Source organism: Chrysemys picta, chromosome 24, assembly GCF_011386835.1.
Source record: "Chrysemys picta bellii isolate R12L10 chromosome 24, ASM1138683v2, whole genome shotgun sequence".
Classification (NCBI taxonomy): domain Eukaryota; kingdom Metazoa; phylum Chordata; order Testudines; family Emydidae; genus Chrysemys; species Chrysemys picta.
Window position 1 is genome coordinate 3,250,888 of NC_088814.1, and position 23,497 is coordinate 3,274,384.

The following is a 23,497-nucleotide window of genomic DNA, read 5'->3' on the forward strand; positions in this document are numbered from 1 at the left end:
TATCAAATGTAAAGCGCCCACACAGGTTGTTACATGAATACTGACCTTTATTAGTTTCTCTTAGAATCCTGTACAAAGGAGTAATAAAAATAATATTCACACTTTGTCTTAGAAAGTTCCTCTAGATGAAACTTCTTTGTATACCCAAAAAAGAGAAGGAACTGGAAAAAAACAACTAAACTTCTATATACAATGCAAGACTGTTCCATACAAAACTGATTTAGCTCACTGAAATTGATCCCAAGAGTGTATTATTATGTGCACACACTTAAAAATATATCTCTATTTTATGCACGATGGTAAATCAAAGCAATATATCTCACTGCTATTAAAGAAAATCATATGAGACTCTGACTGTGTGCTACTGCCAACAGTGACCCAGTTATTGTCCTCTCTTGGAGGACCAGTACCATTCTTTTAATATTTAAATTATGTTTAAATTGCTGTTTTAAATAAATCCTCATTGACTGAACAGCCTTAGGTCTCAGGGGGAAGGGGAAAGAAGGCTCCAATCTTGCACTTGGATCATGTGGAAGGGCTGTATAGTGTTGGGTTAAAGATCCAGCTGTTGGAATCCAATTGCAAGACTGGGGCCTTCACTCAACACCCCCAAGCTGTTGTTGTGTATCTTTCTGTGCTGTGTGGACAAGCACACAGTTCTCTCAACGGCTGAGGAAAAAGGCTTTGCAGTAACAGCAATAAGAGCAGGCAACACAAATGGTTTGAGTCAGGCCAATGTCTGCGAACTGGTCTATTGTTATAGAGTTTAAAACCCTTGGTTTCTTGTTTCTCTGTATCCGCAGCAGACAAAACTAGACTGAAAAGCATTGGCTGTACTGAAATTCACACCTACTGCTATGCAGGGAGCCAGCACAAGGCCTGGAGAAAGATTTTCCCAAGGGCCTAAGTGAGTTAGACACCTAAATCCCATTGAAAGTCAAGGGGAGTCCAGGGTCTAGTTCACTTAGGCGCTTTACACAAGGGTTGAATTTCACTCTGGCATTGCCACCACACTTGGCTGCAGCCATATTTAAATGCTCAAGACTCTAAATTCCTGCAAACTTCTCCACCCGGGGGTGCACGCAATCCCTCTTCTGCCCAAAGCTGTTTTTTATCCCCAAGGAGCTTCCTTGGCGTGTGTGTTGTTTTCTCCAACTCTCCACGGCCTGAGTGGCCCTTCATCATTTGTCTTCTGAGTCAGAGCTGCCGTGTCTGGCCCATTTCACACCCACCCCTGTTCTATAAAAGTGGTTTCAATGCAACGTTTCAGGAAATCTACAGTGTGGTTTGTTCTGTAATGTTTGGACTAGCATTTCATTGCTTTGTCTCCCAGATCACCTACGAGTGCCTAGTGAAGGGGGCTGTTCCCACTCACTGCATACTCAGACTCCCCCTTTTGAGTGACATTTTAATGGAAGCTACCCCTGCACACGGGGGGTGGGGGGGGAGTAGATCTCTGACACATAATTATGCATCGCTCTTTTTAAAAATTAACCAAAATCCCTGTTAAACTGTTAAATCCTAGGGCCTGATTCCCCTCTCACTTGAGCCAAGTAAGGCCCCGATTCAGCAAAACACTTAAGCGTGTGCTTAAATTCCATTGACTTGTTTGTGTCTTAAGCACATGCTGAAGTGCTTCACGGAAACTGTTTTCACTGAAATGCTCATAAAAGAGAAATCATTAGACTGGTCTATGAATATCACGTCTTTGTAAACCCGTTGAGGAAAGCTTACACTCCAGGTTTTAAACTGCCCCACTGAAGAGTTCATGATTTTATTTTTAGTAGCTTTACATTTCAGCGTTAATTTAACAGAACTGATTGGACATGACCAGTGTCACTGAACCCACAAACACTGCAGGTCCAGCCCCCAGCTGATGTACGTCTGCCGAGCTTCACCACTCCACAGCGGCCAAGGGTCTGGTGCCTAGCGTCAGCTTACATTTCTGCTACAAAATCACTCCAGCTTTACATAGTTTACATGCACGAGAGAGGGAGAGAAAAGGCAAAACCTACATGAATCCAGGAATAATGGTTTTAAGCAAATGAAGAAAAAAAAAAGTCCTTTTTTATTTATGGTGGGTTTTTGCAAAACACAAGGATAAAGTGATTCCTGCCCCACTTCTCTGGGTCGAGATTCCCACCTTGAAAGTAATTATTTTGTCTCTCTAGTTAGGTTTCTATTTGTCCCCAAAGCTAGATTAACACCACGCTACGTGTTCCGTCTCTTTCACTGGAGAAGGTTCAGCATCAGCACTATAATTCTGTGGCCTGCCAGACCTGAATTGGTCCAGCAGTGTGCCCCTTAGACTAGGCACATCATCCCAGCAGTCTGGGTGAGGGTACTATCACTGCCGAGTGGAAACCTGCCGTCTCCCCATTGCCATCTGAGGCACGTATCTACAATGTTCATTTCTGAATCCACTCATCAGGAAATAGCACCAGCCTGAAACTATTTTTTTCCAGAAGTCACAGGCTAGTAGCTTGAAAAGTGCACTAGTCCTGGGGTATACAGTACAGTAACCGAAGCAACAATCCACTCCCACCCATGTCAGGGATGGGAAAAAAGGAAGAGCCTTGTATTAAATAAATTAACCTACATTTGACAGGCTCCTTTTTTCAAAAACTCAAAGCAGGTTCTCTCCTTCTCCACCATCTTCCTTTTCACTAATACTTACAGGAGCATTTCCATCTTTGAAGTGCTTAAGAGACAATGGCTAAATAAGCCTCACAACAGCCCTGTGAGGTAGGTTATTTCTCCCCCCTCAGCGGGGTACAAATGATGAAACTGAGGCAGAGAGGTTAAGCAGTTCACCCAAAGGCAGGTGAGGAGTCAATACAAGGGACGAGATTCAAATTGGGGAATTCCTGTCTCCCAGTCCTGTCTCGGACCATTAGATCAGGTCTAAACTCTATCGATAGTATCCACTGTACCCCCCGCTCAGTTCCAAAGCTACATCTGGCTAATGCAGGAACCAAAAATGTCTTATTTCAAATGTTTGCATTGTCAGAAAACTCCAGACAATCAAAACACTAACAAACAAAAATCACCTTCATGAATGTGCAAGGGTGTCATGAAAAATATAAACAACGGCATAGTTCAGCCAGCATATTGACCCTCTAGAAAATGCTGCAGTTACAAAGAGTGGACAGCTACCCCAGCCACTGGGGCCAGTTCTGCTGCTAACCCTTCGCTCTAGCTGGCAATTTTGAGGGGGGGGGGGGGATTCAGTGTTGCAACTATGCTTCATCCTCGGTTATCCAAACCTCCCTGTTATATTGGAAATCCTCCCCCCCCTCCCCCGTCTACTAATTACAAGTCTGTCATTTACCCCAAACAATGATTATCAAAACTTTATTCAACAATCTCCTTCCACACTGGGATTATTGCATTTCTATTGCAGGTTATAATTAAATTAAAAATCCCACATTGTCCTCCAAACCAGCTCCTGACTCTGTGGATAACTAGCTCATCTGCTAACAGCCCCTTAGTAGAAACACACACACACGCTCTACTAGGTAGGGTTCCCTCCCACACAGCAATGCAGGGTGCAGAAAACATGATCGCTCCACTGAGCAGCCTGAAATAAGCTCATGATGCATAAACAAAATCAAAACGAGTCAGAAACAGAAGGTTGGTTAGCTCCCCTGGTGGTTTAACTGCCCCCTGCAATGCCCCATTGCCCCTCACTTTCTTGGGGTGCAAGTTCCACCCACTAACTGACATGTGCCGTACCCCACCTCTGGATCTAGCCACCAGTTCAGGGGCAGAACAGCAGGGCTTTGGATTTAAACAAGTACAACAAATCTGGATAATGAAGAAGGCAGCAAAGCAAGAGTTGCTGGTCTCCCTGCTGTGCCAAACACCTTCACTGTCCAGACCCGGACAGGCAGGTAACCTGCAGCCATGGTCTGGGGATGCGACAGACTGCACAGCTTGGATTTTCTATGCCACTGATAAGTTAAATGCTTCAGCGACTGGTCAGACCCGTTGCCCTCTTGCCGGCCAGCCACATTTGCCGTCTGCTCCTGCCTTCACTCAGCAACGCAGCACTATTGCAATATTCCTGTTCTACACCTCGCTTGTGGCCCATAGTCTGCTGCTGACAGGTCATCAGGCCCAACCAGAAGTCCGAGAATGGTTTTCTGCATGGGCTGTCACATGCCGAGATGTGCCCACCACTGATATTTGGCAAAGGCCACTGATCTAGATTTAGACATTGGAGTCCTGGGCAAAGGGGGTGGAAGAACGAGACCCATTTAAACCAGTCATGGTCACCTCTCTGCCTGTACCAACGCCCCATTACCGTACCTGACGACGCTCCATCCTTCACCTAGAGCAAACCTATCCGTCATCAGCCTTTCCCCTCCCCGATCTCCAAGTCAAGTGACTCCGATCACTCTGATGGGCAGTGTTAACATTTTTAATCACACAACTAACAAGCAGCACCATCACACCTCTTAGCCCTATGTGGCAGTAGGATTAAGGGTAACACTGCAGGGCTGCATGTGATGGGGGATAATACCCCCCATCACACACGCTTTAAAATATAACTACTTCCACTTTAAACAAAGACATTGGTTATAGTTTAAATTAACAGAAACAATTTGGAATCCAATTCCTTCCCCCTGAATCATACAAACGGTACCTTGGAAAACAAGAAAGCTCCTTCCTGTTTTCTCATTAGAAAAATGATTCCCTCCCCAGCGGGAGGAGAGAGGTTTAAGAATAAAATCCACCTCCCAAAATTAAAGTGGCCAACTAGTTTTTCACACCTGGGAAATCTGGCCATGTCCCCCTTTAATTTCCCCACGTAGCCCTTCGCGAGTGCTTCTAACCTCAAAAAGGGCCAATGTATTTTAAAGTGCATTTGCCATCGTAATAACTACTAGCTCTTAAAGCTTTCTCCCCACCCCTGCTCTCTCCATTCAGTGTATTGGCCTCTGGATGGGAGTCTCCCCAGAAACTGACCTATTTGTACCTCAACGTCTCACTCTATCTGCATCTACTCATGATACTGGAGCACAAGAAGTCCACCCACCAGTCTCCTGGCTCCATGCTAAACTCTACTCAGGATTCTGCTACTCCAGAGTTTGCTTAGATTTATTGGGCACGAGGATCCTGCATGTGGTATACACGTCTATTGGATACTGCATTTAAAGAGCCGCTGTGAAATTATATCCCGGATTTGGCGGGGGGTGGTGGTGGTGGTGGTGAGGGAGGACTAAGACGACCGGGTTTCCCCTTCCACTTCAGCTCACTTCATCCAGGGGGCTCAGTACTTGTTGATCCCAAAGATCCGGACTCCGTGGAGCTGGGGCAGCTTGGGGATCAAGACGCTCATCAGGGAGATGGTGTTGATTATGAAGTGTATCCGGTCATATTTCGTATAGAAACTGGTGAGGAAATACCTAGGGGAGAGAGAAGCGGAAGTTGAATCACAGCTACCCACAGCTCCCATCACTCCCCGGGGCCAGTGACGATCTGAGGAGAGATACTGGTTGCAAGTGACTCACTGACTGCTTTTCCTGCTACAACCTATACTGCTCCCTTGGTGTACAAGTTACACCCACTAGCCGACCCCACCTCTGAATCTAGCCACCAGCTCAGGGCAGACACACAGGGCTTCAGATTAGCACAACACAGCAAAGCCGGGTAAGCCAAAATAAAAAACAAGGATCCGGTTTCTAGCAGCTAGTGAGCCCTGATTCCAAAGTGGATTTAGTCTCACCCTGGGGGATCTCAGTCTCTCTCTCTCCTTCTGGCCATGAGCTCTGGTCCCAAAAGACTTTAAACAGCTGAGCATCTTTGCAGCAGCAGCTTGTGTGTGCTTTTGGCAACAGACACAGCAGAGACTGGCCCTTCAGAAATATCTTCAGTCGATGGTGATGGAGCCTATCCGCCACTCCTCGCACTGTAGATGGCTGGAAAACAACATTTCCCAGCAGCGATTACATGAGTCAGAACTGCAATGTGGGTGGCAGGGGAGCCAGGGGACAGAGTCGGGTGAAAAGCAAGATGTTCCTCTTGGTGATGTGATTTTACAGTCTGATCCAGCCTCCAACACGTCACTCCACTGGGACTCTGCAGACTTGGGATGCTCTGAAGAATTTCTCCATCACGTGAAATGCAAACTACTTGTCTTCGCTTTCAGAGCCCTTCGTGGCCTCTCCACCCTACTTCTCTCTCATTCCCTCCTGAGAGGTTGACACCTGCTTCCAGTAAAGCCAGGGTGCCAGCCTGCACTGCCCACCTGTTAGATTGTCAGACGAGCACCTTCATGCTTCTCCCTTGCTGCCCCTTGTGCTGGGGAGGAATTCCCCATAAAAATCCACAAAGCCATTTCATTGCCCTCCGCCAAATCCCTTTTGCCATGAGGCCAAATCCAATGCCCCTGGTCTGGGGGCAAGATTCAGCGGTGGGGTCAGTTAGTGAGTGTAACTTGGCAACAGTCAGGCTGCTGGTGGGCTGAAACCACTGCCTGTCGTTCTGGTCCATACGGTCTCATAGAGCTTGCCCCAAACCATCCCTAGAGTAGCCACTTGTTGTCTCTTGTCTTATACGTAGACTGTTCACTTTTGGGGGTAGGAACAGTCTTTTTGTTCTGTATCTGTGCAGCACCCGGCACAATGGGGCCCTGGGTCTGTGACTGGAGCTCCTAGCTGCTACCATAATACACATAAATCATGTTAATGTTAATCAGTGCCAGCCCTGGTGACTTGTGAGATAGTGAACCTTCGAAGCACATCAGGGCTGCACTGGTCTCTTTCTAACAGTGCTTTTTATGGGCACTGACCCAGGCTGAATAGCACCTGGACACAAGCTCAGAGCAGATCCCCAAGACATCCACGCCATGAGTGGTGGACAGCAGCACAGACACAAGTGGGCTATGGATACTGTGAATAAATCTGGTATTGCAACATATGTGGATCTGCTTTCAGGCCCCCGAGCTAGCATTGTTTTTGGAGGCCAATGGAGGGCTTTAGCTTTAGCTTCGTTCGACAGGGTGCCGCTGTGACCAGCCCGCCCGCCCCCCTGAAGTACTCACAGCACGATGGGCGTGATGGTCAGGAACTTGCGCGATGCCGTGAACTGCACCCCATAGTCCATCTGCTCCCAGTGCGTGAGCAACCGGGCTTTCCCCTGGTCCGGAGTCTCAAAGGGCGTTCCTTTCACGGTGTGCAGGAAGATGTACATACTCTGTAGCAAACACGAGCAGAAGGTAAAACTTGGGCAGCTCTCTGAGACCAGGTGTCTGGAGAGATTCCTCTGACCTTAGCCACCCACAACTCATCACTAGGAAAACTCTTACACTTGCAAGCCACGGCTGTGCCACTAGGGGGAGCTATTGTCATCTGATGAGATTTTATTTTTTTTCGGCATTGGCAATTAGGGTCCCACGGGACGAGCTGGTTACAGCCTGGCTAGGAAGCCTGGGCTCTTGAGCTCAAGTTGTAGCAGCTCCTGCGTTTAGTGCTGGAGCTCCCTGGTGCCCTGGCCAAGATGCTGACGGTCACGTTAGGAAACGCAGCTCCCCGGCATCAGAGGAGAATACTGGAGTTTGATTCCGCTCCATGTGTATCGCATCTCTTCCTGTTGCACAGACTTAGGCGTGAACATGGCCATACAGTTGCACAGACCATACCAGGTGCTTCCTGCCTGTCAGAGAAAACCTTTGAAATGGAACAGCCACAGACTCGCTGCCCCCAGCCCTGTATTGCATTGGGGGTGTGTGTGTGTGTGCGGAGAGTGGCACCTCCCAGGCTCTATTCCCAGTTCTAACCTCAACTGACTTTCATCCCTACGTGCCACAGCTCCCTCAGTTGTGAAAGCGTGATAATATTGACCCCCACGCCACAGGGGGAGAAGGGTAACGCATTGCTGATGCAGTGAGCGTTGAGATTCTAAACGGTGCAGCTCTAGAGGACGGCAAAGGGGTAGCAATGTTATTTATGGGGAGGCAGGGCTGTCCAATGGACAGAACACTGCCCTGGGCACTCAGGAACCCTATGTCCAGCTCTGACCTTGGGCAAGTCAGCCTCTCTGTGCCTCAGCTTCCCCATCTGTAAAATGGGGATAATGACACCAACCTCCGGTGTAAAAGACTGTGAGCTCCACCGGTGAGACGCACTAGATAAAAGCGGAGTATTATTATAACCAGAACTTAAGCAATCTCCTGGAAAGATTCCAGGGACACACGCTCCAGGTACACACAAGCAACAAATCCTTGGAGAAGCCAACGACAAATCCGTTGGGATTGTTGTTTATGAACAATTGCTGCTGGTCCTTTAAAAGCCTCCTGCTCCTAAGACTCACCACTCTAAACTGGACAGAGGCCAAGGCACGGAGGTCTGATTGGCGGGAGAGCAGAGCGCACCAGTGCTGATCTCAGCCCTTTTGCTCTCAGTTCTAGCTGCCGATTGCTCGAGATCTGGATGGTTTTTATGGGATGGGGCGTCAGGAGCCCTGCGAGGGAATCAATTCCCAGTCTCTGATTAATCTCAAGCCGAGAATCACTTTAACCATAGGGCACAAATAGACCAGCTGCTGCGTCTGTGCTAACGTCTGGGTTTCTCTGACCTGGAAATCAGGGAGCAAGCTGCTGCATGGAGCCACGGTCTGATCTCCGGGAGACAGACAGACTAAAACAAGAGGGGAGTCAGGAGCGGGAGAATATATCATCAGTGAAAAGCATGGGGCGTTTTTCTCAGCCCCAGAGGAAAAGGTTCCACTGAACGGCTGCGGTTGTGTCATGTCCCAGCAGAGGGCAGCAATGCGTCCACTCACCCGCATCCCCAAACCCATCCCCTGAAAAAAAAAAAATAAACCCACACACTCCAGCCCACACCCATGAGGAAAACTGACTGTTTCATTTCTACGATACACCCGAGTCAATGACCCCCTGTTCACATTATGCACTTGCTCCAGATACAGTAACATTAGACTCAGACAAATGGCCAACAACCCCCACCCCATCCCTCAGCTTTGCACCCTGGTCCTCTCATCTGGGCCCAGCCCACTGTCAGCTCACAAGTCAGCAACTGATTTTTATAAACCCTCCAACTCCTGGTACAAAAACCCACCTTGCCCTTCCTGCCTCTCCCTTTGTTGCCAGTAACAGCAGAGGATTCCTGGGCAGCAGCAAAGTGAGCGTAACCAGCGGGCAGCAGGTCCCCCTCTGGGCCTGACCCTCGGAGGATGTGAGGCTGTCATAACTCCTAGTCCTTGATAGCTCAAGCTGTAGAGACTCACACTTCCAACCCAGGAGGTTGCTAGTTCAACCCTCTGAGTCAGCCAAGAGGACAGTCGTCACACAAGGCTCCCCCATCTTGCACTGCTCTCCATGTGTCCGGGCGCTAGACAGTAGTTTACACCCCACAGCCTATTCCCGTTCCTGCGGGGGCCTCTTCGGGTGGCTTTGGTGATGCGGACACTTGCCCGGATGGGAGCTGGTCTGAGACCCAAAATTAATTCACGTAGGGGACGGTGAACACCAAACGTTTGGTTGTTACCACCTGGGCTGGATTTGAACCCATGACCTCAAGGTGAAAGGGGGCTGAGCCTGGGATGTGGCTGCTCAGTCAGCCAGACTGCATCCCACACACTGGTGGGAACTCAGGACTTGGGGTTTGATTTCACTGTAGGATCCCTCGGCAGCTAACCACCCATGTGACCATCGAGCCCAGCTGGGGGTTCCCCCTGGGGCCAGTGAGCTGTGGCGCCCCCTTACCATGTTGTGGATGATGTTGGTGAGAGTCCAAACCACGGGGACACTGAAGAAGGGGATGCTGAGGAGGACCACATGCAGCAGGCCAATCCCCAGCACGTAGGAGAGCCAGATGCCCCGGCTGTTCATGACCCGGGTGTTGGGGTTCACCTCGCTGTGAGCCGTCCCCACGTTCATGCTGGCTCATGCGTCGGCTAGACAGTCCTGAACTGAACCAAGAAGAACAAGAGGCAGGTCAGCGCAGGGAGGCAACAGACTCTGCCACTCCACTAAGCTGCAAGCTAACAAGAACCCTCCATGCAAACGGCCCCATCCTTCCCTGTCCCTGCTACTCAGCCAAGACCAGCCCAGGATGGAGCATTGTCTTGCAGGTAAAGCAGCCGACAGGAAGTCAGGTCTACCGGATTCTGTCCCAGACACTGCCACCCTCTCACCACAAAACCTTGGGCAAGTCACTTCACTGCCCTCTGCCTCAGTGACCCTAGTTATAAAATAGAGACAACACTCTTGTGTGGGAACTAAATCCACTCACGTTTGAGATTCAGGTGGAAGGTGCCAGGAAATGAGAAACATCTCTACAATGGGGGTATTTCTAACGCTGGTGGTATATTCTGGTGGAACCGGGGCATATGGATGATTTCAGTCCTGTGACTCTGCCAGTGAAGAGCCAAATGGGTAATTTCACAGCATAACATGGACCAAATTTTCTTGTGCAGGACACATTAGGGCCCTGGTCCTGCAAAATCTGGAGCATAGTTACCCACATGCTTAAGGGTTTGCAGGATCCAGGCCATAACATGTCCTGAGAAAAACTTCAGCCCCGATTCTGCAAAGTCTTAGGTGTGTGTAACCTTACACCTAGGATTAGCCCCATTGACTGCCACAGGGTTCTGCGAGGCTGCAGGAGCCTCCCCACACTGATCCACATCACAGAACTGGGCTCTTGTTTCATAAGCAGGACCAAAAAAGATCTTTGGAGAGATCATTACAGCAACGGGAAGGAGAAATGAAGAGTTCCAGGAGAGAGATCCTTTGACACCGAGGTTAGAAAAGCCATGGTAAGGTAACGATGCAGGGAGGTTGCTTCACTAGGGGTGCCCTACAGGAGAAGGCTCCCACTCTGCTGTGGGGTAGAACGTGCAGACCCCAGGAGCAGCACAGAAAGAAGCATTTTCAAAGCAATTCTGATAAGGCCAGAAAGAGAGACTCACTGCTGGAATGGAGAAGATTGTCAATGACTGGACTGAGGTTGGATTTGGTGCCATACCCAGCAATCCATGAAACCTCAGGGCCTAGGGCTGCTGCATGCATTCGCCTGCATAATGAAACAGGTTCAACAGCAAACACCAGTCCCAGGATTCAATACAGAGCACGCTGACTGAACTTTCAGCTAATGATGAAACACACAAGGAGCGGGAGCAGAATGGAGCTGGACAGGCCTATCTGTGGCTAAGGTTCGAACGCTGCCACCACCCTACAGGGATAAAAACCACCATCACAAAGCGAACAGGAAATGAGGGTTTCCACTCACCCCTCAGCAGATCTCAACCGGCTGCTGTCCAGCCGGTACACTCCAAAGCTGGCTCCAATTGGAAGGCAGATTGTGATGTCATTCACTCAGAGCAAGATCACAACCAAAAAAACCTCAGATTCCAGAGACAGCCCAAAGGTGCTAATGATGGGCCCAATCCTGTGAGCATATTGCTCCCAGACGGTGGGATAACTCGTGGTACTGAGCAATGAAGTCACTGCTAAGCCAAGTCAGCAAGTATTTTCAGGCTCAGCTAGAGTGACCAGATATCCCGATTTTATAGGGACAGTACTGATATTTGGAGATTTTTCTTATACAGATGCCTATTACTCCCACCCCCTTGATTTCTTACACTTGCTGTCTGGTCACCCTAGCTCAGACCTTTGTGGGACTGAAACAAGGAACTTCATCGCCATCTGTCTCCCAAAGGTGCCGAGCACCAAGGTGCCACCATACCTTCAACAGAGCAACAGGAGTATTCTCCATCACTTGACGTCTTGCTAAGAGACTCGCTCCAGTTCCTCCCTCACCACTTCCTGGGCTCAATGCAGGAATCACTGGGAGGGAGTTTTGGGGCTGTGAGATACAGGAGGTCAGACTTGACTATTAGAAATGTTCCTTCTGGACTTGAAACCTGTATGTGCCTAACCGTTTGGCACATAAAACCCTGATCCTGCTGTCACATGCATTATGTTGAGGGTGTATGCAAGGCCAGGGTCAACATTTGGAAATTTTTGCCCATCCTTGCCCAACATTAATTCCTATGTATTTGTCAGCCTTTATTCCAAAGCTGCTTTGTTGCTTTTTGGCCGATTTTTCAAAAAGTTGACCAATTTTTGCATTAGTAGGAGCACACTTCCTTTTCATTCAAAGTTTAGTAGCTACCAAAGTACAAATGCAGAAATAAAAAGGCCTAGACAAGCCAGGCTCTCCCTTCCTGGTAATTTTCTAGTGTTGTTGCTGGTTTAGCTCCCATTGCTGGGAGACGGATTTGCTGCTCTTCTCCAGCTCACAGGCCTGCGTTGTGTGGGAGGCGGGTTGCAGCCAGACCTATTGTGTTCTTTACACAGAAGCCAGATGTTCCAAGTTTCCTTACATAGAATCCTGGGCCTGGGTTATTTTGCAGGCTGGAGCTCTATCTTTTTTATTGTCCTTGACAAGGGTTATTACACAGAACAAACACTATCCCTGCTGCAACTGCTGTTGGCCGTGCTGTGTCCTTCAGGCCTCCTGTAGTCACCCACGGGTGTGCCTCAGCATCAGCCATCCAGCGCAAGGCAGGGCTGCTATCCGACAAACACACCAATTTCTCTGCCACTCAGAAACCTTGACACCACAGGCCGACAAGTGGTTATGGTTGGCGAGGATTTTGGACCTGCTCTGTTGCCTGCAGACAGGACACCCCAAATGTGCTAATCGCTCAGCTTCTCATCACCACTTCCCTGGATCACAGAACATCCCCCGCCCCCGGGGTCTCCTTTTTGTGCCTCAGTTTCCCATTTGTAAAATGTGGATTAGACTTGGTTGAAATCTACTTCATGTGGACACCGTGGGGATCACGGCACACTGAGGATGTCAGCCACTGAGTAATATCAGAAAAATTTTGCAGGTTCCATTTCAAATTCTCTCTTCTCCTGCCTAAAATACCCCCCATCACCCCTTTCATCCAGGACACCCCTCTGTTCCTGGATCGATATTTACATCTCTTGTACAGAAGTCATCCCTAAACCCAGTCTCTCCACGGCTTACAGGTCTCTGCATCTTATTTCCAAGCTTACTTAAGAGCTACTAACCAATCAAAGCCAACGGCCCCTCCCCCCACAACACAGCTTATTAGCTTTACAGATGGGATTTGTTCAGGAAAAACAAAGCACATGAGAAAAGCGATGGAAACTTTGCTCCAACCTCCTCCCCCTTCTGAAGCAGATGACTGCTAAGCTCCAATTTCTCAGGACACCCAGCTGTGCCAATGCTCCTCAATCCCGACCCGCAGCCCCCTGCTCTCCCAGCACATGCTTTGCGATGCCACTCAACCTCAACTCACAACCCCCCCCCCCCCCACTATCCCAGCCCTGCCCCCTGCCGATGCCAGCTCTGGCCTGCCACACACATCCCTTCAGACTCAAGCTGCAACCAGAGGACAGGACCCAGGTCTCCTGACTCCATCCCACGCTCTATCAACGGGGCTACGCTGCCTCTCCTTCACCTCAGACCCACACTAGATACGAACCCAGCTCACAGAGGCTAGTGCGTGAATTCTCAACACCCAACCTTGTCACACACACACAGAACAACCCGCTGACAGCCTGACTCAGCCCAGGTCAGCGGTAGGCACGTTGGGCTGACTAGCGCCTTGTGGGGCTCGGCTCAGGATGGGCGGTAACGGGCCGCCGTGCTGGGAGGCCTAGCACTGAATGGGCCACCGAGACTGAACTAGTCTTTTATTCGTTTGGAACGTCCCTCAGGCTGGGCCGGTGGGGGAAGGAAGCTGTCTGTTCTGCGGCTACAGATCTCCGTCTGCAGGGCTGTCAGGCCAGCGTCTGAACTGGCAACATCGCCCCAGTTCAACAGGGAAGAAACCAAACAGCATCGTCGGTTTTCTCCTTGTCTTGTCAGCCACCGACCCTGCGGGGACCTTGCTGACCCAGGGAACTAGCAAGGACACAGCCAGCTCCCTGGCTTCACACTCTCAAAGCCCTGCACTCAAGGGGCGGGACAGAGATTGGGAGCCAGCCCGATTCCTGTCCTGTGGCCGCTCAACTGAGAATGATGCTGACTGGTGTCTCTTGTGACGGGAGAGCAAGTCAATTCTCAGTTTTGTGCTGGGCCAGAGCAAACTGACAAAGGTCACCACTGATGTCACTTGTCCCGCAGAGTCATAGACGGGAAGTGTCACAAGAAAGTGAATCACTGCATGGCTGAGCGAGCAGGGCACTGGAGCGGGAGCCAGGACGTCTGGATTCTGCTGCCAGATCTGCTACCGACCTGCTGTGGGATCCCCAGCAAGTCACTTCCTCTCTCTGTACCTCTGCGCTCCTGTGCCGCCCCGCCCCCCCACACTTTGTATGTCTAGTCAGACTGCAAATTCTTCAGAGCAGGGACTGTCCCTCTCTTCATGGTAATACAGCACCCAGTGCAACGGGGCTCCAATCTCACGGGGGGGGGGGGGGGAGGGAGGACCCTGTGCAAAGGGGCCCCCCAAACTCAATGGAGGCGTCTAGCTGCTACCACAATACAAATAATAACGTACGAGAGGCTGAAATCTCCACCAAAGTGGAAGAAGTCACAATTTCCTGGGAAAATGAATATTTTAAACCCTTCCCCACAGGAACATTATTTGCTTCTTTGCTCACCAGAGGACCATCAGAGGTAGGATTACACGGCGAAGATTTCAGGGATGATGGAGACACTGCTATATTGAAAGGAAACCAACATCTGAAGGAGCCAAGTGATGTGTTGAGAAATTGCCATTAACCTATCTCTGGGACCCAGGTTCTGATCCTGGTTTAAGGCACAGATGGAACGAACTTGGCAGATCTCAGCCCAGTCCCAAACGGCCATTTCTCCCTGCCACTAAACCATCACACAGGGCAGCCTGCGCAGGGGGAGGCTGGGATTAGAATGGGGGGGACGGGCTGCAGTCAGGAATGAGATGCAAAGGCAGAGCTGTGCAGGGGACACCAGGAATGAAAATGCAGGGGGTGCTGAATAACTGAAGTATATTGATAAGTACTGTGGATCAAGATTGAGGTGCACAGTCAACACAGACGATGGGAAGCCTGCCCAACCCCTGGTTTTAACCTCAGCAATTACCCCCCTCATCTCCAAATTCACAGAGAAGTCTCTGAGAAAAGGGAAAACGCTTCAAATGTAACTTCCTATTGTCCTTTCAGGAGATCAGCAACAGGCCATACCCAGAGCAGAGCCATTGTCATCCTTCCTGCACAGAAGAGGGACCCAATTTACAAGCTGGGGCTGAGGGGAACATGCCTTTGGCTCCAGCCGAAGCAGCGGAGGGATGATGCCTGCAGCCAGAATGTAACAGACAATCCCTTTGAGCGTGTTCTGCTCACCCCTAGTCGGATGGACTTTGGTTAGCTGCTTGATCAGCACATGGTCTGCTGCTCTCTGCATGAACGGCAGAGACAGAGAGTGGGACCATTTGGCCACTGAGTTTGAACCAGTCCCGTTCAGCAAACTGAATCCCCTCTAACATCCCAGCTGACAGCCAGATCCACTCACCTCCTTTAACTTCTCACGCCCTTGAACTAACTGGCATGCATCCTGCCAGGCAGTCCCTGCGTGACATGTCAATTGTGAGAGGTGTGGTGCCCAGGGAAGCCCTACATTGCTGCTCACAAGGGGTAAAGTCTCTTACATCCCTTAATGCAATTTGTTTACTATGCTGCAGCTTGTCTAGGGAGGCAAGGGGGCGTATATCCCCTGCGGGCGCATCTCCTCAGGGGAACCCTGCACGGCAGGGCGGCCCTGCGGGCGCATCTCCCCCAGGGAACCCTGCATGGCGCACAGATCACACGCGAAAGAGGCAGCAGTAAGATCTGAGGTGCCATACAGAGTCTGAGCTATTGTCTGCAATCCCCACTCCTAGAAAGCGCTGGGGTCATCAACTCTCCTCATCACGAAGGATCAGATGCAGCTCTGGCCCAAAGCAAACATTCAGCTGGAAGGAGAGAGAAGTTTGTGCTGGTGAAGAGCAGAGTTCGTTTCGGAGGGTAGAAAAGCGACTGCTCACAATATTCAGGGTGTGGGCGCACCACTAATGTATATATATATATGATATGATATTTTCTGTCTTATTATCTATGCCTTTCCTAACCCATTATTATTCTGCTTTTGTAGCCTCTCTAACTTCCCATACCGTTTCACAATCACTGTCCCCACCCTGGTCAGGTGTTCAGTAGTGTATTCCTACTTCTCTACTCTTTTTATTCAAGCATGGAATTTCTGTCTATGGAGATTCCATGGTAGAGTTTGTTTCATGTAAGAACCTTATTTGACTCTATGTTTTAACATATAATGCCACTCCCCCACCCACAACCTACACTGTCATTCCTATATATTTTACACCCTGGTATTACCGTGTCCCATCATTATCCTCATTCCACCAAGCTTCCCTGATGCCTATTATATCAATATCCTCATTTAATGCCAGGCACTCTAGTTCACCCATCAGAGTATTGAGATTTCTAGCATTTGGTACATTTTGCCCAAAGGCCCTCTAAATGAGAGCCAAATTAAACCCTGCGACTCTGGCTGAAGCTAGCAGGAGTTGCACCATCCCACGCCAGGGCCATGCTGGTCACGGACTCCAAAGGGAGGGGCCTTTGGAACCAACACAGACGACAAACAACCAACACATTACGCAAGACATTATCTGGGACATCAGGCTGTTAATGGGCCAATGAGGCAGTGAGCCATTTGCTGGGTGGATGGACATGATGCCTTCAATATGCGTGGGCTGGCCACTGGGGAGCTAGCAAGTTCCCCACCCTCCTTAATGGGGATGGACGTGGTCTCCTAAAACCGGCTCTTCTCCATAGCGCCCCAGTTGAAGGGCCCTTCCAAACACACCTGCCAGCCATAGGATCGGTTGGAAGATGGGGACCATCCTACCACATTGCCTGAGGTGTACCGTGCCTGTTCGCTGCAGCGTTATATGGGAAGGGGCAATGCCCCTCCCCCCTTGCCAAGAGACATACCAGCACCTCCACCCCCTGCCATGTTCATTTTCAAAGCACTTAATATTAGCTGATTAGTGCCAGGGTAAGTCTAATTTAGGTGATAGGATGATACTGAAAACCCCAAGAGATCATTAGGTCTGCATCATCCACTTCTTAGCACCTGGCATTGTCTTTTTACGCCCACTTTACACAGGTAGGAATGACCAGAAGAGGGGTGAGGCCGTGGGGAAATCAGGTGTGGGGTGTGCTATGAAGTGCTTTCCAGACAGGTTGGAGTAGAACACAGCAGATTCCAACCCCAGCCACCCTGGGGACGCCCAGAATGACTCCTGTGAAGTCAATGGGATCATCTGGGGTTTACACCAGCCTCAGTGAGATAAGGCTCCTGCCTTACAGCCGCAAAGAGCTCAGGGAACGCTAAGTTGCAAAAAGCCCGCGGGTTTGAATGGCGATGTTTTGTACATGACCCACGAGTGCCACAACATTTGCTCAAGCTGAGCGTGTGTCAGTCTGTTCCACTGAGTAGCAGGACCAGGGTCACCAGGTTTTTAGAGGAGGGACTGGAACGATAATTACCGATCACACCCCAGAGGCACAGAGCTCTCTACGCATTTACAGTAATAGATGCCGTCTAATCAATCCCCATCTGACAGCAGCAGCAGCCTCGTTCTATAGATGATGCCAAGGTTCTCCAGAGAGGGGAAGTCACTTGCAATCAATAGCAGAGCTAGGCTAAGGACTCAGGGGGTTCCCAGCTCCCAGTCCCATGCTCAGACCACATTTAACCGCTCACACTAGTTCTGCTTTTGCCAGTCTCTCCCACCTGCGCCCTCTTTAGCTTGTTACCTAGAGCAAAGGGCCTGAATTAAAATATACAAGCGGGATCAAATCTGGATCCATAATTTGCAGCTTCCAAGGGCCATTTCCAGAACACATCATCTGAACAATCCTGCGCATTGGGGGAATATCCGGATCCCTAGTTATGACCGTGGGGTGATGTGGGGAGAAGGGGTTGGCAGCCATCCGTGGTTGCTGCCATTTGAACAGGGTTTGCTGTTATCAAAGCAAACACTGCACATACAAGCTTTCAATGGGAGTTCCCAGACGACGGCTATTCCTCAGATCATCCAGTTTTATTCCCTGAGCCACTATGGGGACCTGGGACTTTTCATCACTTTTCAATGATCTTCTCTCTTGGGAACCACAGGGGCTCCCACATCATACAGCACAGCTGCCAGTTGCTTGGGTTTCCCCGTGGAAATAGCAATATGGCTGCACAACAGTATTATTTATCTGTACGGTGGTAGCACCTAGGATTCCCAGGCATGGACAAGGACCCGGATCCTGTGGTGCTTAGGGGCTGTACAAGCGCAGAATAAAACCGGTCCTTGCCCCAAAAAGCTGGCAATCTAAGTAAAGCGAAGATTGCAGGCTGTCCTGGAGATGCGTGTGCCCTGAGGCCTCTTCAGTGCTGCTTGGGATGCAGGAGGAAGGGGAAATACGTACCCAAGCGAGAAGTGAACCCACCATATGGGACTCATGCCCTAGCTTCTCTCAGCCTACAGACTCCCTAAGAAAAGGTCCCAGCCACACACATGCCTCTGCTGGGGATTTCTCGCAGCTGCGCGGAGATCCCCACGGCTTCTTGGCAGCGGGTATTGAGGGCTGCGTTGCCTATGAACTGCAGAAGGCCTCTGCTCCCCCCCCAGCTCCAGCTTCACCCCCACCTCTGTTTGCACAGAAGAATTTGTTCCAGTCTGCACTTCCCCCATATGCCTCCCACTATTAACCTCTTCGTGGCAACTTAGGGACCTGTTGCTTCCTAGCTGCGCCAGCTCATTCCACTACATTGTATTATAGGAAACTGCTGCAGGAGTGGACGCCTTGCTCTAGTCACACAATTTGATTTTATCCAACAGCTCAGCTAGGAGGCTTTGAGAGAGCCAGCAAGGGGAGGACAAAGCGGGGATGGGACACTGAGTCTTTCACCTCGAGGTCACCAGTTCAAATCCAGCTCAGGCTGGCAGAGCAGTTGGGTCTTTGGACAAAGACCCAGATCACAATGGAGATGACAGCCTCAGTGGAGAACCAAAAGATGCTGTCAGACACAGGGACCAAAGAGCCTCTACAGGTCAGTAGTTGTGGGGGGATGTGGCTGGGGATTTGTGGGAGACTTCCCCATAGCCAAGACTCTAGGGCTGCCAAGCCAGCAAGTCACCTCTTCCTGGAGACCTCCCTTCCATCACCCCCCTCAGAAAGCCTGGGATGCGGCCACTGAATGCCGGGAATGTGCTCACATCTCCAGGAACGCCCCCTCCGTTGTATCTGAAGAAGTGAGGTTTTTACCCACGAAAGCTTATGCCCAAATAAATCTGTTAGTCTTTAAGGTGCCACCAGACTTCTTGTTGTTTTTGTAGATACAGACTAACACGGCTACCCCCTGATACTTGATACCCTCTCCCTGCTGAAATCCCGGGGTGCTGAGAGTTGGCTTGTGGCTTTCCAGGCTCCCCAAAGAGCAATTGTTCCCCTGGAGACCCCTCTTGTGCTGCTTGCCTGCACAGTTTGGTTAAAGGCAGCCTGGAAGCTCCCTCCCAGTCCTACCCCCCAGGTCCCGGTCACCCCAAAGACTCAGCTGGACAGAAACAATACCCTCTGGAGTGCTAAGAAACGGTCCAAGGGCCTAACCCCAGACGCACACAAAAAAAGGTAGCCATCCCGCCCTGGCAGGCTCCCAGCCCCACTCCCCCAAGGGGGAAACAGGCGCCTCTCCCACCGGGCTCCCCAGCTTCTTATGGCCCTAGACAGCAGATCCCATTATTCCAGAGCCCAGCACCCCACACTCCCCGAGCCCCTTGCCCCTCCCATCACGGGGGCTTTCCCCCAAGCCTTGCACCCCCCCAACAGGTCTCTGCTCCCCTGAATGCCTGCCCCCCCCTCCAGCTCCCTGCACCCCCTTTCCCCCGCCCCTCTCCTTGGCCCCGCCCCCTATCTCTGCCCCCCTGCAGACCCCAGGCCTGCCACACCGCCCAGCCCCGGTGCTCACCGCGCTGCGCAGCCGGCTCTCGGCCCGGGGGCCTCTCCCCGCAGCCCGGCTCCGCTCCGCTCCCCGCCGCCGCCGCGGACAACGCAGCAACAGCTGCAGCAGCTGGCAGCTCCGCCCTCCCCAGCATCCCCCGCGCCCGCGGGGCGCGCTGGGAAATGTAGTTCCCCTGGGGCGCTCGGGACTCCCACATGTCCCATGAGGGCCGCCGCTGGGCGGGGGGCGGCGGCTGCTGTACATTCCCTGTCAGCTCGCTGTAGATGGTGTTTTGCGCTTGTTCATTTTTATTACATTTCTGTGCATTGGTTCTCATTCTCTGACTTGTTATTGTTTGCAGCACCTGTGAATCTCTCGTGAATTGTCAGCAGCCCAGGCGTGTCCTTTTACTCAGTTATGGTTTGCTGACCATCGGCTGCGTGCGTGCCCGACACTGCATGGGACACACAGGTTAGGCATTAGGCTGGCAAAGACTACAGTCCTGATCCTACACAGGCTTCACTTTCCCACCATGAATTGTCCCACTGAAATCAGTGTAGTAGTAAAGTTAAGTGTTGGAATAAGTGCTTGCAGAATTGGGGCTGTACGCGTGTGCTTAAACTTTGTGTGTGAGTAAATGCACTGAATTCAATGGGGCTAAGCGCATGCTTCACTCTTTGCAAGGGACAATAGCAAAACAGTCCCTGCCCTGAAAAGCTTACATGTTCTGTGAGCTCAGCCCCTTCAAACTCTCATATCTTACTCCCATGAGCTAGCCTGGAGCTTGTAATGGAAACAACATGGGTGGATTCTGTTCCCAGATGGAGCCCAACTGAAATCAAACGGGGCTCTGTGTGGGCATGAGGATCCAATCGCAGGAACGGGGGGGGGGGGGAGGCTGAGAAATCAGATAAATAAAGTTATTCACATGTGTAAGTGTTTGCATGGCCAGCTTCTGTTTGTCCTGTGTTTCAGCAAGAACTACGCATTGCCAAGAAGCAGACACTGTGATATAAGTGTGTGATTTTGTGCTGAATAGAGAGGTGAGATGGGCCTTATGAATAGCAAAGTGGACTGAGCCTCAGGAAATCTGGGTCAGTTCTTGCCTATGTTAGTGATCTGGGGGCAAGTCTCTCTCCTCTGTTTCCCACTTATCTATGTAGTCTGGGAACTCTTTGGGGCAGCGACTGCCTCACTCTCCTTTTTTCTCCACTTTCCTCCAAAAGGCTCCCCTGCTCCCATTCACGTCAGTCCTTATGTTCTCCCCCATGTTATAATTATTATTATGGTAGCACCTTGAGGCCCAGCTGAGATGAGGGCCCCATTGTGATAAGTGCTGTGTATATATACATAATCAGAGACACAGAACTTACAGTCTAACTAGACAAGACAGACAAAGGAAGGACAGTTACCTGCTTTGTACAGAGGGGGAAATTGAGGGCTGGAGAGATTAGATCACTTTGCCCATGTCACTCCAGGAGTCTGTGGTAGAACTGAATCCAGCTTGCCTGAGTCTTAGCCCAGGATACCAGCCTTTCCAAAATGTCCAAGTTTCTAGCTTCCAGATACTGGCAGAAATATACAACGGGGAGGAAGGAAATTTGGCCTAAGGACACTGGGGCAAACTCTTGATCTTATGAAAAGTCCCTCATGGGTTCTTTCATGTCTGCACAGAGCAGAGTCCGGATTTTTAAGGTTGTTTCAAAAGATACCCTGACCCCACCCAATGCTTAACTTGTGTGTCCCAGGCAGTTTTCTAGCTGAGTTTCTCTGATGAGACCTTAAAAACTGGAGCCCTGTCCTTTCTGCTTGGGTATTAAAGAACCCATTGCCCTTCTTGTAAGAGTGGGGAGTTGGCCTTGAAGTGTTTGGCCAAAATTCCCCTCCCCTTCCCACAGTTGTGTTGTGTGTTAGTTGTCTGTTGGCCTCCACCCCAGAGGTGGCTGCACTTCAATAGTGCCATGTGCATACTGTCTGTATGGCACTTTGGGACTCCTGTGGGATGAGAGGTGCTATAATAACATACAATAATGAACATCAGCTCTTAATAGCAATAATAATCACATGTAATGTAGCATACTCTGTGGGGTGCAAGTATAATACTATAGGGGTAGGCATAACATGTTCATAGCCAGCTGCAAACCGAGGCTCTGATCCAGCAAACACTTAAGCATGTGCCTCATTTTTAAACCCATGAGCAGTCCTGTTGACTTCCAGGGAACTACTCACTTGCAAAAAGTTAAGTAGGTGCTTCAGTGGCTTGAGCATTGGCCTGCTAAACTCAGGGTTGTGAGTTCAGTCCTTGAGGGGGCTATTTAGGGATTAGGGGCAAAAATCTGTCAGGGGCAAAAAGGCAGTGATTAGTCCTGCTTTGAGTAGGGAGTTGGACTAGATGACCTCCTGAGGTCCCTTTCAACCCTGATATTCTGTGATTCTAAGTGCTGATCAGGGTCTGAGAGTGTGTCTGTGAATAAGTGGCACCCATTGTGCTACTGTAACCCACACACCTCCTGGGTGTGGTGTTCTGTCCTATCTAGTGGCACTGAGACTACTTGAAGAGAGAGATAAAATGACTCTGCTCTACAGCCTTAGCTAATAGCCAGTTGGCTTTTAGCTCATGTGGTAGAGGCTTATGCACTAAGCTCCAAAGGTTCCAGGTTCGATCCCACCTGCTGATGACCAGGGTCTGGCGGTGTTACACTACCAATGTCCAATAATCCTATAATAATTGTACACACTGTGACATCTTGGGGGTCAGGATCCGGTCTCCACTCTGAATTCTTTGGCTTGTGCATGGCAAGGGCGTCTGCTAAATAGCATTAGTCTGCTAAATAATCAAAGCTAAGTACCTTGCTGCTCCAGTCCCTCCGTATGCATGGCCAATTTGCATGCTGGCTATATTTGCTTTGTGCAGCGTGTGAGCTTTTCCCACCAAGCAGCAGCAGAGGGGGCCATGCTGTTATTTGGAAACCAGCTCCCAGGATGAGTTGGTTCTCTCCCTGGCACGGGCTAGTTTACTGTAGTATCTGCCTTAACTGACCAGGATCAGAGAGGGAGGAACAGAAAGCTGAAGACATCAGTGCCCCCTATTCATTGATCTGTGACTTGATCAATCACTGCTGCAGCGGAAATTGAGGAAAAGCAAATGTAACTCACTGAATGACTTACACATTCCCCTGTGTGTCTGATCCACAGGGATGTAAATCTTTTACAATCTACAGCTGCAGAACCTACTTCTTTGGCCCACGCTGTTCCAGCTCCTGCATTTAGCACTGGTATGCCTTGGTTCAGTTCCTGATGGTAGCCAGCTCAAACACTTGAGATCCCTGTAATGGTGGAGAGAAAATCCCTTCCTAAGCTCACATGTGGGGCTTGGTGGAGTATGGTGCGTGTGAGCCAGAGTCACTGGAGCTCAGCAGTTCTTCCTCGTTACCCCAAGGTAACGCCTGTCTCTTCCTCCAACCCTCCAGAGCGATGCTCAAAGGTGTGGGAACTGGGAGCTTAACTGCCAGATGTGC

General features: G+C 50.2%; 1 protein-coding gene and 1 long non-coding RNA gene across 2 annotated transcripts; one reads left to right on the forward strand and one right to left on the reverse strand.

Moving 5' to 3' along the window:
- Positions 1–29: 29 nt before the first annotated feature.
- On the reverse strand, positions 30–20,147 carry ORMDL3 (ORMDL sphingolipid biosynthesis regulator 3). The gene is made up of 4 exons (XM_005294138.4): positions 20,007–20,147; positions 9,731–9,936; positions 7,049–7,200; positions 30–5,411 (listed from the first exon to the last, which is right to left on the reverse strand). Exons 2-4 carry the CDS (start codon positions 9,902–9,904, stop codon positions 5,276–5,278), a joined length of 462 nt encoding a protein of 153 aa, XP_005294195.1. The 5' UTR covers positions 9,905–9,936; positions 20,007–20,147; the 3' UTR covers positions 30–5,275.
- LOC135977311 (uncharacterized) lies at positions 18,963–23,308 on the forward strand. Its single transcript, XR_010594747.1, has 3 exons — positions 18,963–19,091; positions 20,341–20,450; positions 23,175–23,308. It is a non-coding gene; the product is annotated as an uncharacterized LOC135977311 (long non-coding RNA).
- Positions 23,309–23,497: the final 189 nt, after the last annotated feature.